At 39.3% G+C, this 15,556-nt stretch overlaps 2 protein-coding genes across 6 annotated transcripts in view; one reads left to right on the top strand and one right to left on the bottom strand.

Annotated features, from left to right (window-relative positions):
• The window catches only part of rhbdf1a (rhomboid 5 homolog 1a (Drosophila)), a 28,380-nt gene extending 18,437 nt beyond the window's left edge, over window positions 1-9,943 (top strand). For 2 of the 5 annotated variants that reach the window (XM_023957463.2, XM_023957464.2), the window contains exons 3-19: window positions 4-143; window positions 1,027-1,134; window positions 2,279-2,492; window positions 3,387-3,593; window positions 3,706-3,828; window positions 3,975-4,138; window positions 4,433-4,684; window positions 4,804-4,915; window positions 5,016-5,090; window positions 5,165-5,326; window positions 5,437-5,537; window positions 6,123-6,186; window positions 6,549-6,640; window positions 6,777-6,852; window positions 7,021-7,121; window positions 8,788-8,941; window positions 9,032-9,943. In XM_023957463.2, the coding sequence (XP_023813231.1) occupies window positions 4-143; window positions 1,027-1,134; window positions 2,279-2,492; window positions 3,387-3,593; window positions 3,706-3,828; window positions 3,975-4,138; window positions 4,433-4,684; window positions 4,804-4,915; window positions 5,016-5,090; window positions 5,165-5,326; window positions 5,437-5,537; window positions 6,123-6,186; window positions 6,549-6,640; window positions 6,777-6,852; window positions 7,021-7,121; window positions 8,788-8,941; window positions 9,032-9,451 (2,565 nt within the window). In that variant the 3' untranslated portion in view covers window positions 9,452-9,943. The remainder of the gene's footprint in view (window positions 1-3; window positions 144-1,026; window positions 1,135-2,278; window positions 2,493-3,386; window positions 3,594-3,705; window positions 3,829-3,974; window positions 4,139-4,432; window positions 4,685-4,803; window positions 4,916-5,015; window positions 5,091-5,164; window positions 5,327-5,436; window positions 5,538-6,122; window positions 6,187-6,548; window positions 6,641-6,776; window positions 6,853-7,020; window positions 7,122-8,787; window positions 8,942-9,031) is intronic. The other 3 variants (XM_023957466.2, XM_023957467.2, XM_023957468.2) reach the window with 3 other exon arrangements.
• Window positions 9,944-10,195: 252 nt separating this feature from the next.
• aanat2 (arylalkylamine N-acetyltransferase 2) lies at window positions 10,196-11,204 on the bottom strand. Its single transcript, NM_001104846.2, is given in 3 exon segments — window positions 10,196-10,532; window positions 10,643-10,797; window positions 10,970-11,204. Coding segments are annotated over 3 exon segments (627 nt in total). The 5' UTR covers window positions 11,136-11,204; the 3' UTR covers window positions 10,196-10,226.
• Window positions 11,205-15,556: the final 4,352 nt, after the last annotated feature.

Raw genomic sequence — 15,556 nt, forward strand, 5'->3', positions numbered from 1 at the left:
CAGCCAATGAAGAGGCAGGGTTTCCTGCGCAGCATCAGCATGCCTGTGGAAACCTCCCATCTCCCATCTCCCCCACGGGACTATTTTGACACCCGGCGGCCGGTCTTGCAGCGTCAGTCATCTATTACTCAAACCATAAAGAGGTAAACTCCTTCTATATCTCAAAACTATATTAACAAAAACGTCTCCTGTATGCAGAGAACTATACAGGATGTCACCTAACAGGGTAGATCACAACCCAAGGGCTTCTCTTTAACTTTCTCTGAAGATTTTAAAATGCTTTATGATTAACACTCCTATACAGACTTCTCAAAAATGACTTTTCTTGTTTCTGAAACCTTTAAAGTCTCACTCCGATCATCTCTTTATCTATTGTAAAAGCAGTCCCAGTGGTCTTTTGGTTACTATAATCACGTTTTTAGCCAAAATAAAAAAAACCTGTGCCATTTTCTTGGACATAGTTTCTGCAGAGTGGCAGTAGTTCTTTAGAAACTCCCCACTGAGTTGTGGGTGTGGAGTATGCCTGCCCCCACATCCTCTCATCCATCTGTTTACGTGCATCATACTAGCTTACAGCCCTTCATCAGAACCCCAAGCTCACATTACTGGTGCAACAAAAATGGTGAGTAAAATTGAAACTATCCAGCCGTACAGTTTTGAGCCAGATTCCACCTCGGACGAGGATAACAAAGACGAACGTAGATCCATTTGTCAGCAACTGAATGCATCAGAATGGAGCCAAGCAGAGAGTTCAATTCACGATTTCAAGATATACTCAGAATTGTAATTAATATATGTCCTCCATCATGAGAAAATGGCACAAGAACATGTTAAAAACACGATTTTCATCGGAGTGGGCCTTTAAATCAGAGGTTCATCTAAATGCCAGCTTTGCCACCCCCCACATAAAGCCTCACTGCTTTCTTTTGCTGCACCTTTCTTTTCACTCCTGTTTTCTCTTCTTCTCCTCCTTCTCTTTGTCCCTTTCTCGCCACCTCCTGGTCCTGCCCTACCTGGTCACTTCAGCAGCAGGAGAGTGCATTTTGAGCGGATTAACACTGTGCCCATTAAAGGGCAGCGGGCTGCACGGCGCAGCACCAGGAAACACCACTCTCTGTCCAGAACTCTTCTCAGGTACGGCGGCTGGTGCCTCACAAGCATAAGGATGCCATGCACCTCCTCACTTATCGTAACTGTGTGACTAATGCTGATCACCAGGGAATTTAGCCATCCGGCTGATTCACTGCAATGGAACAAAACAGATAGCTTGCTTGTGAAAACAAACAGAATAGCATAGTTCCTTTTACGTGTGCACAAAAAATTCCCTGAACAACCCATCATCTTCAAATTTGCCACGTCAGGGAAAGAGGATGTATTTTTCAAAATTTCTCGTGTACATTTTTTACATTTCCGAGTCAGTAGATTTAGGTGGTAACTGTGGTTGATCTGCAGAATCATAAACTCTTTTGCTTTCAATATTCAATCTTGTTATAGTGCTGGTTGTTAAGTAAAGCCCCAATGTTTCAGCCTCAATTAAAGATGGACCTAAACGCATAAATCTTGTCACAGTTTAACCACATTGAGTCATTTCCTCACCACAACCTCTTTTTAAATGAATAAGAGAATCTGAAAAGCCATTGCTCTTATTTATCTTAGTGTCCAGTCATTTTAGAGGTATGGCGATGACTAAGCCTGCAGGTTTCGTCTGAACGTTAACTTGTTGCTGTGTTATCTACATGTTATTGAGCTGATGTTAGAAATTTGCATTTTTTTTAAGACGGTTGATTAGATTAGGCTAAAAATAAAAAGAGTAACCAGTGCTATAAAGACAAAAAAAAAAAGACTGGACCATAAAATCTCAGCTGCACAGGAATTGCTCTGATGAGTTTTACAGTTGAGAGAGAAACTGATTAACTAAACCTGACTGAACTTTCACTATGGAAGTTACTAATAGAAATGAAAGCACTTCATAGCCTCAGGTTTGCTTTAAAAGATGCTTCCGACACTTAGAGAACAGGGATGTTTTATTGGTTGATATTTTATTTCAGTTTTATCACTTCCTTCTTGTGTTTCAAGCAAGAAATTGGTGTGTGGGAATTTTGTGTCTTTCCCTGTGCATTTGGACTGGGACATGTCAGAACTTGTTCCCTCCTCTTTGCGCAGTTTTCTGTCCCAGAAAGTGCCGTTGCACCATCTGTCTGCTTACCTCCTCCTCTGTAAAAATAAAAAAATAAAAAAAGATGTAGTAGGTCTGAAATACTCCCATTTGTGGCTTTAGGGGAACGGCGGACTGGTTTGGGGTCAGTAAGGATGGCGACGCCACCCAGAAGTGGCAGAGGAAAAGTCTCCGCCACTGCAGCTTGCGCTATGGGAAGCTGAAACCGCAGGTGATCCGGGAGATGGATCTGCCCAGCCAGGACAACATCTCCCTGACCAGCACTGAGACCCCTCCTCCTATGTATGTCCCCTCCTCTCAGCATGGGATGCAAAAGGTACTGGATGTTGGTTATTTGTCTAGATAGTGGATCTACATTTATATCTGATTTATTTATTCCATCTTTTTATACTTTTTAAATATTCAGAATACTATTAAATTATTACCCAGGGTATACATGCATCCACTTATTATTTTTTGTAACTTTCATATTTTCGAAAAATGCAGCATTTTAATAGAATTTTAAAATGGGGCGAAGCATTTCCATCTCTTTAAAATCTTTTTTCTCATTGAGCGTTAATGTAATACTTTCAGTATTTAACTGCCCAGGAGACATTAGGCTGTTTCACTAGTTTTCAGGTAATTGAAACTAGTACAAGTCATTGAATGTTTTTCATTTAGCCAGCTTGGGTTGATTCAAAATGTGGCTTAATTTGAGATGATTTTGTTATTTCTGTGGGAGTTTCCTGAGGTTTCAGGTCTTTGGAATTGCTCAGCATTCAGTCAGTTAATTTTAACAATGTCAACATGTTTTTTTATAGCTAATTTGCAGTATTTAAAGTAGATTTACATGTTACTTTGCTTTTTTTTAAAGATGGTTAAGATTTTCCTTAAAAGCTGTAATACAAAAACTAACTGTGCAGTTAAGATCACCTTTTAACATTTCAGTTTTTCTTTTTTTTTTTTTTTACTTTCATGCAGCATTTTGGGATTAACTTCCAAGTTAAACAATTGTTTTAGACTTTTCACTAAATGATTTATAGAAATTTTAAGCATCATGCAAACAGGGACCTGTCTCTAAACATCAAATTCACTTAAATTTTTATGTACATTATTTGTCACACACTATGGTTGAGTTCAAATATTGTATACATTTTTGGTATATTCATTTGTATTTTAGATTGATCCCTATCTTGGGATCTGGGTAACTATACTTTTTATAAATCTCTAGATAGTTGATCCACTGGCTCGTGGGAGAGCCTTTCGAATGGTGGAAGAGGTGGATGGCTACAGTGTTCCTCAAACCCCCATCACCCCTGGTGCTGCCTCGCTTTGCTCCTTTACCAGCTCTCGCTCAGGTCTCAACCGGCTGCCTCGGCGGCGTAAGAGGGAGTCTGTGGCAAAAATGAGCTTCAGGGCTGCAGCTGCGCTTGTTAAAGTGAGTGGACAAAAAAAAAGGACAAATGTTAATTTTAGGGGAGTTGTTTTTTTTTGCTCCTGATTGAGTGGGAAGGAAATGTTTGCAATACCTGCTTGTATCTGTGCTTCAGGGGAGGTCATTTCGGGAAAGCACGCTGAAACGGGCTCAGAGAAGAAGCTTCACCCCTGCTAGCTTCATGGAGGAGGATGTGATTGACTTTCCAGATGAGCTTGACACATCCTTCTTTGCCAGAGTACGAAGCCACAACCAACATTCTCCTCTCCACCTTTTCTATTTTGCATATTTTTGCTTCATCGATGCACTTGAATACACGTTTAAGGATCCAACAAAACCAAAATGTGTGCATCTATCCCCATTTTCTGCTCTTGAATGTTGTAGGATATTTTGATGCAAGAGGAGCTGTCCACGTATGCAGACGAGGTGTTTGAGTCTCCGTCTGAAGCCGTCATCAAAGAGGCCCCTTCTAGCAGCAAAAACGATGAGATGGAGCTGACAGGCAGTGCCCTAGATAAGACTGAGCTGGAGAGAAGTCACCTCATGCTGTGAGTGTGTGCGGCTGCAGTGATAAGCCCTTTCAGAAAGGCAATTCTCTCCATAAAATCTGGTGGAAATTCAACTGTGCCATGTTTGATTTTCTGGCTTCTGGTGATTTTGTGTCACATTTTCCATCAGCCACATAATCCAACTAATGAAAAGATTCTATATGTGTACATCTTCATTAAATTAAAAATAACAAACCTTATCAAGGAGCATCTTGTGTTTTTTTGTTGAAAAAATTTTTTTTTTCTTTATCCTCTGTTTAAATAATCTTCTCATATTTCAACCTTTTCTTCCAGACCTCTGGAGAGAGGGTGGCGTAAAACCAAAGAGGGAACTCCAGGTCCGCCAAAGGTGCCACTGCGTCAGGAGGTTGTGAGTGTGAACGGACAGCGGCGCGGGCAGCGCATCGTCGTTCCCGTCAAGAAGCTTTTCGCCCGCGAGAAGAGGCCTTATGGGTTGGGCATGGTCGGAAAGCTGACAAACCGCACCTATCGCAAGCGCATCGACAGTTACGTCAAGAGGCAGATTGATGATATGGATGACCACAGGTATAGCGCCTGATGCACCAGATTGTTTGTTTTTTCTTTCAAAAATGATTTTATTACTAATTCAATTGTTGCTACCTCCTTTTTTCACCCTTCCACATGTTTTTCTTGCTGTCTTTTAGGCCTTTTTTCACATATTGGATCTCCTTTGTCCATTTACTTATCACTATCCTGGCTGTATGTATCTATGGTATTGCACCTGTAGGCTTTTCCCAACACGAGACAGTTGATTCTGTGAGTTCTGCTTCAGACATGATGAGTATCTTCGATTAAAAACAATTTTTTTCTGATTTTATATCGATTACATTTTTTGTGATTTTTTTTTCTGACTTAGGTTTTAAGAAACAAAGGTGTTTATGAAAATGTCAAGTTTGTACAGCAGGAGAACTTCTGGATCGGGCCGAGTTCAGTAAGTTCAGCCTCTTTGCATTTACAAAAAAAAAAAGGCCCACAACTCTCTAAATGTTGAATTCTGCATTTTAGGAAGCCCTGATCCACTTGGGGGCCAAATATTCTCCATGCATGCGACAAGACAAAGAGGTGCACAGTCTTATCTTGGAAAAGAGAGAGATCGAGCGCAACTCGGCCTGCTGCGTTCGGAATGATCGCTCTGGATGTGTCCAAACCACAGAGGAGGAATGCTCGGTCAGTTGCTTTTTTTTATTTTTATTTTTTATCTAATTTGGGTTTTCTTATTCCTTAAAATATATGAAGAGAATCTAAGATAGACTCATCTGCCCTGTGTGTCTGCGCAGAGCACTCTGGCTGTGTGGGTGAAGTGGCCGAAACATTCCAGTACGCCTAAGCTTCGAGGTAAAGAGAGGCAGTATGGCTCCGTGTGCCATCAGGATCCAAGGTAAAACACATTCTTTACAACGCTAAAAAAACAACAAGCCCTGTCTGAAATAATTGAATAATTAAATCCCATCTGTAGTAATGTATTCTATGTATTAGTTTATTTAAAGGTAAAGCTTTCTTAAACCATTCTAAAATTGTTTAATATTTAAACATCTTTTTTTTTAAGTTTTTGCAACTTGTACTCTTAAAGGAAATTTTACAGCGTAGAAACTAAAAAATTCACTTTTGAAGAACTTTAGTTTCTTTCTACTGTAGCAAGACTTTTGTAGCTGTCAATCTAAGAGTCAAAGTCCCCATTTGAGCTCATTTCTTCATAAATATATAACAACAATATATATTATGTATCAAAAAAAATTCGCTCTTTCTTGAGAAATAAATCCTATTGTAGAGATGGAATTTTAATTTTTTTTTAGAGCAGCCACATCCGTTAAAATATGTATATTTCTGCCTGGAATTTTATTTTAGATTGAATAAGGATGGTTTTCTTGAGTAACAGGTGAACTGATCTCAAGTTTCAAATTGGAGTTGAAAGTTTTGCCACTTGGTTGTTGAAAGCAGTGCCAATGTTTTTGTGTGTTTGCAGAATATGTGATGAACCTTCCTCCATGGCTCCGCATGAGTGGCCGGATGACATCACCAAGTGGCCAGTACGTTTTTGTGTTCTTTTGTTCTTTGGAGACGGATTTTCATTTGATTTTGGGAAGATTTTGATTTTTGTTTTTTTTTGTAAAATTCCTGTGCATTGCAGCTTTATCAATTAATTTTATAAAATATATTTGAAAGGTCATCTCAGGAGGTTTTTTTTATTAAATATGATTCTGGCTGATTAAAAAAAGCAATGACATATTGGAAAATCAGAAGAGACTTTGACATCAGAAATTTCAAATAACATTTACTTCAAATGCCTTTTTCTTCAATTTGTGCCAACTACTCACTCTTTAATTAGCCACATGATCATAATGCTGACATCATCAGACTCTGACTGCTGTACGTCTGTGGTGGCATTTAGATTTGTACCAACAACACGCGTAACCACACCTACCTGCCTCATATAGACTGCACCATTATGGGCCGGCCCTGCTGCATCGGAACCAAAGGAAGGTGGGCAAGCTCAATACACTTTTATTTCATTATTGTGCAGAACTTCAGTTTCTTTTTAACTTGCTATAATAAAAAAAAAAAAAAGAAAAGAACATTTATAAAGTTTACTCTCTGTGTGCTGTTTGGTTTCTTTGAGGTGTGAGATCACATCCCGTGAATATTGTGACTTCATGAAGGGCTACTTTCACGAGGAAGCGACTCTTTGCTCGCAGGTAAGCAGCTCTACCCAAAGTGTTTTTTGTACTTGGTGAGTTGGTAATTCTTTCACTTAAAAAACCTAAGAAATATCTCACTTCACCAAGCTGCTTGCAGAAAGAAAGTGAAGCTTTTGAGATGTTTGATGAGTTTAATTGTTTCATTAATTACCTGTCCTCTCTCAGGTGCACTGCATAGATGATGTCTGTGGACTCCTGCCTTTCCTCAACCCTGAGATCCCAGATCAGTTTTACAGACTCTGGCTCTCACTTTTCCTGCACGCAGGGTAAGTTGGAAAGCTTTAAATTCAAAAACTCAAACTGAGTCAATGTTCTAATTTCGGCTGTGAATGATGCTTTAAGGAGGTTTTGCTGAAATCGTCAATTTAATGAACAAATCATTTTTTTCTTTATACAACATTAAAGAAAACATTTAATAGAACCAGAGTCAGCTTTGCATCAGTTTTCATGCACAGTAGTTCATGTTTTCTGATGACTAGGTAAACACATGATCTAATGAAGACATATTTACTTGAAAAATAAAATAGTCTTTTTTTTGTCATGAAGGTTATTCGTTTTTTGGCAGCTTTTTAGAAAACGATAAGTTGCCAGAGGCTATTGTCACGTTAAGCTCTGAGCAACAAAGTAAAGAAAAGCAATGAAAAAAATGGCAAAATACACATTTTTACTTGATTATGATAATATAAAGCCACTTCAGTTTTTATGCTGCTGTTAGCCACTGTTTACGTTGTCTGTTAGAATCTTGTATTCTCATCCTCAGCTTAATTCTGCTGTCCTCTAAGTTTTGTCTTGTTGCCTGGAGTTTTGTTTGGTGTCTGTTCTTTTTTTTTCTTTTTGCATATTAAAGACCCTCTCCAATGAAAATTGTGTTTTTGGCATTTTTAACATGTTTTGTGGCATTTTTCTCAGAATCAGAAGCCTTTGTTGTCATTGTGCATAATACAACAAAAGTGTAACAGCCTTGGAGTGGTGATAATATACATTTAAATCAAAATATGTATAAGTAATCTATAAGAATAAAAAACGTATAAAAAAGACGAACGTATAAAAAAATAGAAAAAAATGGAGCACAATAAAGTGCGGCATAAATAAATATGGTGTGTGGAGGTAGAAAAAAATCAGTTATTGCAAACAGAAGTAGTCAATTTGGAGCAGAGTGGGAAGTTCTTTTGCATAATGCAGTATGTAGAGTGTGTGTAAACAGTAGTGTAGTGTGTGTAAAATAGAGTGATAGTGTAGTTAGTGGAAGTATGTGGGTTCAGTATGGTAATGTGGGGGACTTGTATAAAGAAAATTAACCGTTCTAACAACAACCCGGAAGTGAATTTCTAATTGACTGCCACTCTGCATAAACTGTGTAGACAACAACACAGGTTTTTTTTATTTTGGGAAAAAAAAGAGAATCATAACTAAACTCCACTGTGAATACTTTAAAAATAGATCAAAAGATTGTCAGATGTGGGACTCTAAACTGGCAGCTTCCAATTCAAATGGAAAATTACTTTAACTACAACTGTAAATGGAAAAGTAAGACAACAGGGAAATGGAAACTGCCTTATTCACATGGAAGTGATTTAAAATAAGTAAAATAAGGGGTTTAATATAGCAACATTATGTGCATTATTTAACTGCATAAGACTTGCAGGTTTATTCTGGGTCAGTTCACACTCATCAGTTGTCAGTCAGCACAAAGAGCTGACCCCACAGCTGAGAAGAAAACCTCTTCATCTTCACGTTCCGTCAAATCTCTCACGAGTAATTAAGCGAAGTGCCCTCTCTTCGTGAACTCATTAAGCCACAGTGAGATGGGGAGCGATTTTGTTGTGCAGAGATATTCTCAGTAGACTGTTGAGGGGTTTGCCTCTTCTGAACAGAAGGATTATCTTGTCAACACGTGCTGCTCACCACCCGCCGTGTTTCTTGCCCTTCCAGGATCCTTCACTGCCTGGTGTCCGTGGTTTTCCAAATGACCATCTTGAGGGATCTGGAGAAACTGGCTGGCTGGCTTCGAATATCAATCATTTACATCCTCAGCGGCATCACTGGCAACTTGGCTTCTGCCATCTTCCTGCCGTACAGAGCAGAGGTGATCATCTGCAGAACATATTGTTATTTTTAAGCTGTGATGTTCATGTATTTAATTGTGTTTTGGGCTCCCCTGTTTTCTGTCTGTCAGGTGGGTCCAGCTGGCTCTCAGTTTGGCATCCTGGCCTGCCTGTTCGTGGAGCTGTTTCAGAGCTGGCAGATCCTGGCCGAACCCTGGAGGGCCTTCATCAAGCTGCTGTGTGTTGTCATCTTTCTGTTTATCTTCGGGCTGTTGCCCTGGATTGACAACTTTGCTCACATATCCGGATTCATCTCCGGCTTCTTCCTGTCCTTCGCCTTCCTACCTTACATCAGCTTCGGCCGCATGGACCTGTACCGCAAACGCTGTCAGATCATCGTCTTCCTGCTGGTGTTTGTCGGCCTCTTCTCCGGTCTCGTGGTGCTCTTTTACGTCTACCCCATCAAGTGCGACTGGTGCGAATTTCTCACGTGCATCCCCTTCACAGACAAATTCTGCGAGAAGTACGACCTGAATGCTCACCTGCACTGAGGCGTGAGCACAGAAGTGTTGTGGACTGTGTGGGGATCCTTCTTCCCCCTTTCCGTGAACTAAAACGATATGTCTATGTTCTTTTACTCTCATCGTGAAGACTTTCTTTCCTTCCCATTCAGCAGCAGTCATGAGTGAAACAGAGCGAAGGCACCTCAGAAACTCATCAAAGCATCCAGCAGCCCTTTACAAGAGAGGCGATGGCTGTTACAGAGAAAAGGACCACTTTCTATGTTCACTGTCCAGATGTAGATTTTATTATTCAGGCAACTTTGCAGACTAGCAGGGACAACAATATCAATGCCTTTGGTGCCTTTACAGAAAATGTACCAACTACTGCCATATTTTTGTTACAATATGCTGAGCACTCGAATGTTTCCGTTTATTCGTTTATTGCTTCTCAAGAAGTGATTATTGTTTTTAACACGGTAGTGTTTTAGCTACCTGTCTACACACGTGTAACAGAAAACAACAGTAAAAAAGAAAAAAGAATCTGTCTCCTTCTCTTTTTTTAATTGCAAGAACAGAATGTGAAGCTGAAAAGTAGCAGAAATCAGACATCAGTTAAGCCACATGATTTACCATAAAAAGCAAAAGGTTCATTTTGATGCTCGAACCAATGATTCCTTCCTAAAGTCGCCTTCGTCCACACAGATGTCGCTCCTCGCTCAGTGGCTCTAGACGGAAACTGGCAGAACGTGCAGCGTCTGCTGTCTCATTTATTTTTTGTGTCCCGAGTCCATGTCATGGGTGAATAACTGAAGCCGGGGGCTGATTAGCAGCCGCTGTTCCGCCTTGCATATGCCTGCCCGCCGAGCGCGTACTCCATCTCTTGAAACTGCATGTTGGACACTGAGATTTCTGAAGGGCCCTTTTCCTTGAAGCCTGCCTTTCGGTAAAAGGGCACCAGGAAGTCCTCGCAGATCAGCAAAGCTCTACGGAGGCCCGGCATGCAGCGGAGGTACTGCAAGTAGCGCCACAAGAGGATGGAGCCTTTTCCTTGCTGCCGACAGTGCCGGTGCACAGACAGCACATGGATGTGCACGGTGGGAGTGTCTGGGACATGCTGAGTCATGGCCTTCTGCGGGAAAGAGATTAGATGGAGCAATTATTGATATGGTAACTTATCGAGCTGCAGAAATAACAGTTTGAGGGGAATTTGCAGGCCCCTCTGCTGGGTGGCTTTAATACCTGTGAAAGCCTTTCCTTGTCCCAGCCGGAGCCGATGATGAAAGCCACCAGCTGTCCCTCTTCAAACCAACCCAGGGACAGCTCAGGGCACTGACCCAGGAAATTAAGCACTTCATCCAGAGTAAGTGGACACACTCCAGACACAGAAACAAACGCTGTAAGGCATTTCAAAGAAAATATTAACAAGGGAACCCGTACATACAAAGACTAAGGTGAATTTTGTAAAAATACACACAAATTCCACACTTCCTGATTAATTCAAGCTTTAATCATATATAACAAATGATTCATTTTATACGTGTTTCGACAAAGGAAATCCAGACTTGCCTTCTCTTTCGATTTCAAACACGCTGATGGCGTCCTGTGATGTGAGGTTTCTGAACTCGCTGGCGGGGAGCGTGTGGCGCCTCTGCTGCAGGGGGGTCGCAACTCTGACGGGCGTCTTCAGAAAGAAAGGCTTGAGGAAAGGCGAGCCGCTGACCTTCTGAGTCATGATACTAACACCACAGTACACACAAGGCTCAGATTGGTTCAGGGTGATTCTGTGGTCCTTTCTGATTCCTATTTTTCCAGACTTTTGCAATAAAAATGATGTAAAATCCAGCCAACCAAATCTCTCTGGATAAGTTTGCCCCACAGCCCGGTCTGTAGTCTAGATCATCTCAATAGATGTAATGCTGACCTTCCAGTCCCTCTTGTCGTCTCCTGCTCCTCCTCCTCTCCTTTCTAGCTGATCTCTTAATACAAAGTAGCTGTCTCAGACCTGGATAGCTTGCTGTGCACGTGTCTGTAAATCCTACGGTTTTACTCCTTGTTCTTGCTGTATTTTCCACAAGTTTTACAAAACAAGGCAAGTTTGTTTGAAATGCACCTTTTCCACCACACTTGGTATTCAAAGTGCTTTATAGAAAAAAGTCAAAATAAAAGCACGAAGCCAAAATTTACGAGTAAAACACTAATATTTGAAATAAAAATTGGATTTTACAGCCCTGTTATGAAATCAATAATACAGGTTGAAAGCTTTTTTTTTTTTTGCATGTTTTGGGCTTCAACAACCATAACAACAAAAAAGGAAAAATATCCTTTTGAAAACTGATTACCGGTATTTAAGATTTTAAAAAGCAGTTTTTGGCAAATGCCCACTCCGCCCAACTTATGTAATAATTAATAACGTCTTTTTGGAGATACGTGTTTGTGGAGATCAAGGCCATGTGGGCTAATTTAGCTGCACAGAGTGAGGAGGGAGATTTGGGTGGATTGTTGTCGGGATGATTTCATGTCTTAAAGAGATTTAGGACAAACTAATTAAATGAGAGAGCACTTACTTTTACTGTCCTGAGGTAAACCTGTTTACACAAGCTCTTATGAGTGTCGGCCCACCATTTTAAAAACACCCTTAGAGTTCATTCTATTGAAAGATTTATAATATATAATCTCCATTTTATCTTCTGTTTTTCCGTCAATGCACATTTTTTAAGCATGTTTATTTCGGGAGCTCCACAAACACGGTCAACTATTTTGACCCTAATCATTTTTAACATTGTTTTAAGAGATTAGATCAAAACAAAATTATTTCAAGGATTACTGTTTTTTTTATTTCATTTTTAGAGCTGTGAGTCAGTGATGAAGGGGGGAAATCTGATTTGTAAGCTGTCAGCCGGACTGCTGGCCAAATCACAAATACAAGAACATCTTTGGGTCATCATACGGGGAAGGAGCATAGCTGTCCTGTGGTGACACGGCCTTTTACCAACTGGACTTCTAAAAAAAATTGAGTTTCCCTCGAATGCATTACAAATGAAACCCAGCCTGGAATGTGAATTTACACAATCAAATTAATTTTTATTTGATTTTGGCCTGATTTGATTTATTTTATCTCAATATTAGTCCATACAAAAAAAATCACACAGGTTTACGGAAATTATGAAATGCATAGATGAATAAACAAACAAAAACAAAGACACACTTAAGTCACATTTGATTAATTAAAGATAGTGATCGTTAACTAAAGTCAAGTAGAACTTGATTTATGGCTTGAAAAGGAGTGGGAAGAAGCGAGTGTATGTAATCCCACCCCAGCTGGTATGGCCCCATCCTATAACAAAGACCTCATAGTGCCTTACCATTCAAATAGAAACACTTCGCTCCCAAAATGCAGGACTGCTTGTGATTCCCAGAATTAGTAAAAGTACAGTTGGAGGTAGAGCGTTTAGGCACCAAGCCCCTGTTTTATGGAAAAAACTCCCAGCTCATGTCAGACAGACCGACACAGTTTCTACATTCAAAGTTAGACTGAGAACATTACTCTTTGGACAGGCTTATTGTCAGACTAGCTAGTATTCAGAGATTATTTAACTTAATGTTAATGTGTTTAAATTAAACTAAATAACAATTAGTTGTTAGTAGGCTGCTAGTAATTTTGAAGCTGGGGTAGCTATGGTGCACTGGGGTTCTGTCCTCTTTTCTCATCTACTTCTACCCTCCTTCTCTCCTCTTTTCTTGATTATTATTCATCATTTAGTTCTCCATGCCTCTGTTTGGTGCAGAGCAATTCATGGACTGTCCCTCTTTCCCATTTCCCTCCGAGTGAGTGGGAGTGCTTCCAGATTCCAGTTGGCTCATCCGTGCTCCGGTACCTAAGGAACTTCCCTATGATTGTCTTTAGAATACCTCGTCTCTGGCTCGCCTCTACTACTGCTCCTACGCCTGGCTGTGGATCCTGGCCTGTCTCTGCTCTGTACCTGGCCGTGTACCTCGTCTCTGCTCCTGCTCCTACACTTGGCTGTTGACCCTGTCTCCGGCTCGACTCGCGCCCCCGGCCGTCCCCCCAACTCCGTCCGGATGAAGCTAAATATGTAGTTGTAGAGTTAGATAAGTTAATTCTTCTTTATGAGTTCTGGTAATCGCCTGTCCGTCCTGGGGGAGGATCCCTCCTTCATATGGGCACCCCTGAAGTTTCTTCGTTTTTTCCGGAATCCGGTTATTGGGAGTTTATCTATACCGCGAAGGGGGGTCTAAGGGCAGGGATGTCCATTTTAGTCAGTTTGTTAGTTCAATTTAGTATTTTCTTATTGAATTCTATGTATTTATGGTCCTTTTGATTTTATGTTTTACTTTTTCAATTACCGATACGAAGCCCATTGAGGCAACTGTTGTTGTGAATTTGGGCTATGCAAATAAATAGAATTGAATTGAACGGAGTTATTTAATTTTATAGTTTTGCATAGTTTTCGTAATCCAGTTCTGATCAGATAGATTCTTTTCAAGTAACAAAATCAAGTGCATATTTATGATTGATTATTTTCAGAAAACAATCATTCAGGATTTCAGCAAACAGAAACATGAATCCCACACCATGTAACAGATATGAAGTACTCATTGATTATAATCAGAATCCAATTTCATATTACTCCAGATATCATTGCTCCACATTGCAGATCAAGTAAAGAAAATCAAAATCTTGTTGATTGTACCATAATTAAAACATTTCACAAATTGTTATTGCACATTACACAATGTAATACTCATTGGTTGTAATTAAAAGAGCTTTGATTATTTTACCTCAATCAAGTTCACATATTTGGATATTTGAATATTGTTTGAGCTCATTACTTAACCCGTTCCAAAGTTTAGTGCCACACACCGACACACAAAAACTTTTTGTTTTCGTTTTCAGTTTGATCTTGAAGTTCCTACATCCCCTCAGTTTGCAGCCTCCTTCATTTTCTAAGAACTGTTTTTGGATATTGAATGGTAACGATTTCCCACTATAGAACTCTGTATAGAAGTTGCGCGGTCTAAAAATCCACAAGGTCATACAGTTTTAAAATAAAAAAACAGTTCTTATAATCAAGATAGCTGGCTTTATGTAAAATTCTGGAGGCTGGTTTTTGAAGTAAAAAGAGGAGATATAGTAAACTCTTATAATTATTCCCCAAATTTCTATAAAGTCGGTGAAATATGGTAATATTAAGGAGCAGTACAATAAAAATCTATTGTTGTATTTAATATATACTTAGATTTATTTATGATGGAAATACTTTATGAAACTTTAGTTTGTATTTGTCTGATGTGTGGCTTCCAACTTTGATAACAACCCCTAAGAATTTGATTTCTGTGACACTTTCAATTGATACATTATTTATTTTAATGTTGTAGTTACCAAAAAACATCACTTTGGTTTTATATATGTTCAAATATAATTTCTTGTAATCCATCCATGATTTTATTTTGTTTAACACTGTGTTCACCACATTAATAAGTTCCCTATGATTGTCTTTAGAATAGAATATATTAGTGTCATCAGCAAATAACATGAGTTTTAAGAGTTTTGAAACATTGAATATATAATTACTGTAAATATTGAATATAAAGAACTTCATAAAGTTCTGGCCGAAAAGCCTGGACTCAAATGCAATCAGTGTGTTTACACTAGGGATGTAATCTGCAGATTTGCACAGAAAAATCAATCGAGCACTGAGAAAAACCGCAGAATTGGTTGAAAACCAGAGATTATGTTGATAAAACGGTATAAAATCAATCAGGAAGTCAAAAATCAGTTTCTCTTTCTATTGTATCTTTACTATTTTGCCTTTTTATATACACATAAATAATAATAAAAAAGACTCCCAATCACAAGCTTGCTTGTACCAACTAAGGTCAATTATAATTAGCTGAATGTCAACTACAGGGAGGGAGGCGTGTTGTGTGCCCTAAACATATCACCGTTTTTTTATAGCATTTCAAACAATACCTGCATAAATTCATGACACAGTTTTATTTGACCACAGAGCAATACAGTCTAATGCAAAGTTTTAATTTTTAAAGCTGTTTTGTCCTACAAACTTTGTTTTTCATTTATCGTATTTGTACAGTTAGTTGCACCTTTTGTTAAATAATTTGTGGATTTGTATG

Source organism: Oryzias latipes, chromosome 8, assembly GCF_053564925.1.
Source record: "Oryzias latipes strain Hd-rR chromosome 8, Olatipes_Hd-rR_3.1".
Classification (NCBI taxonomy): Eukaryota; Metazoa; Chordata; class Actinopteri; order Beloniformes; family Adrianichthyidae; genus Oryzias; species Oryzias latipes.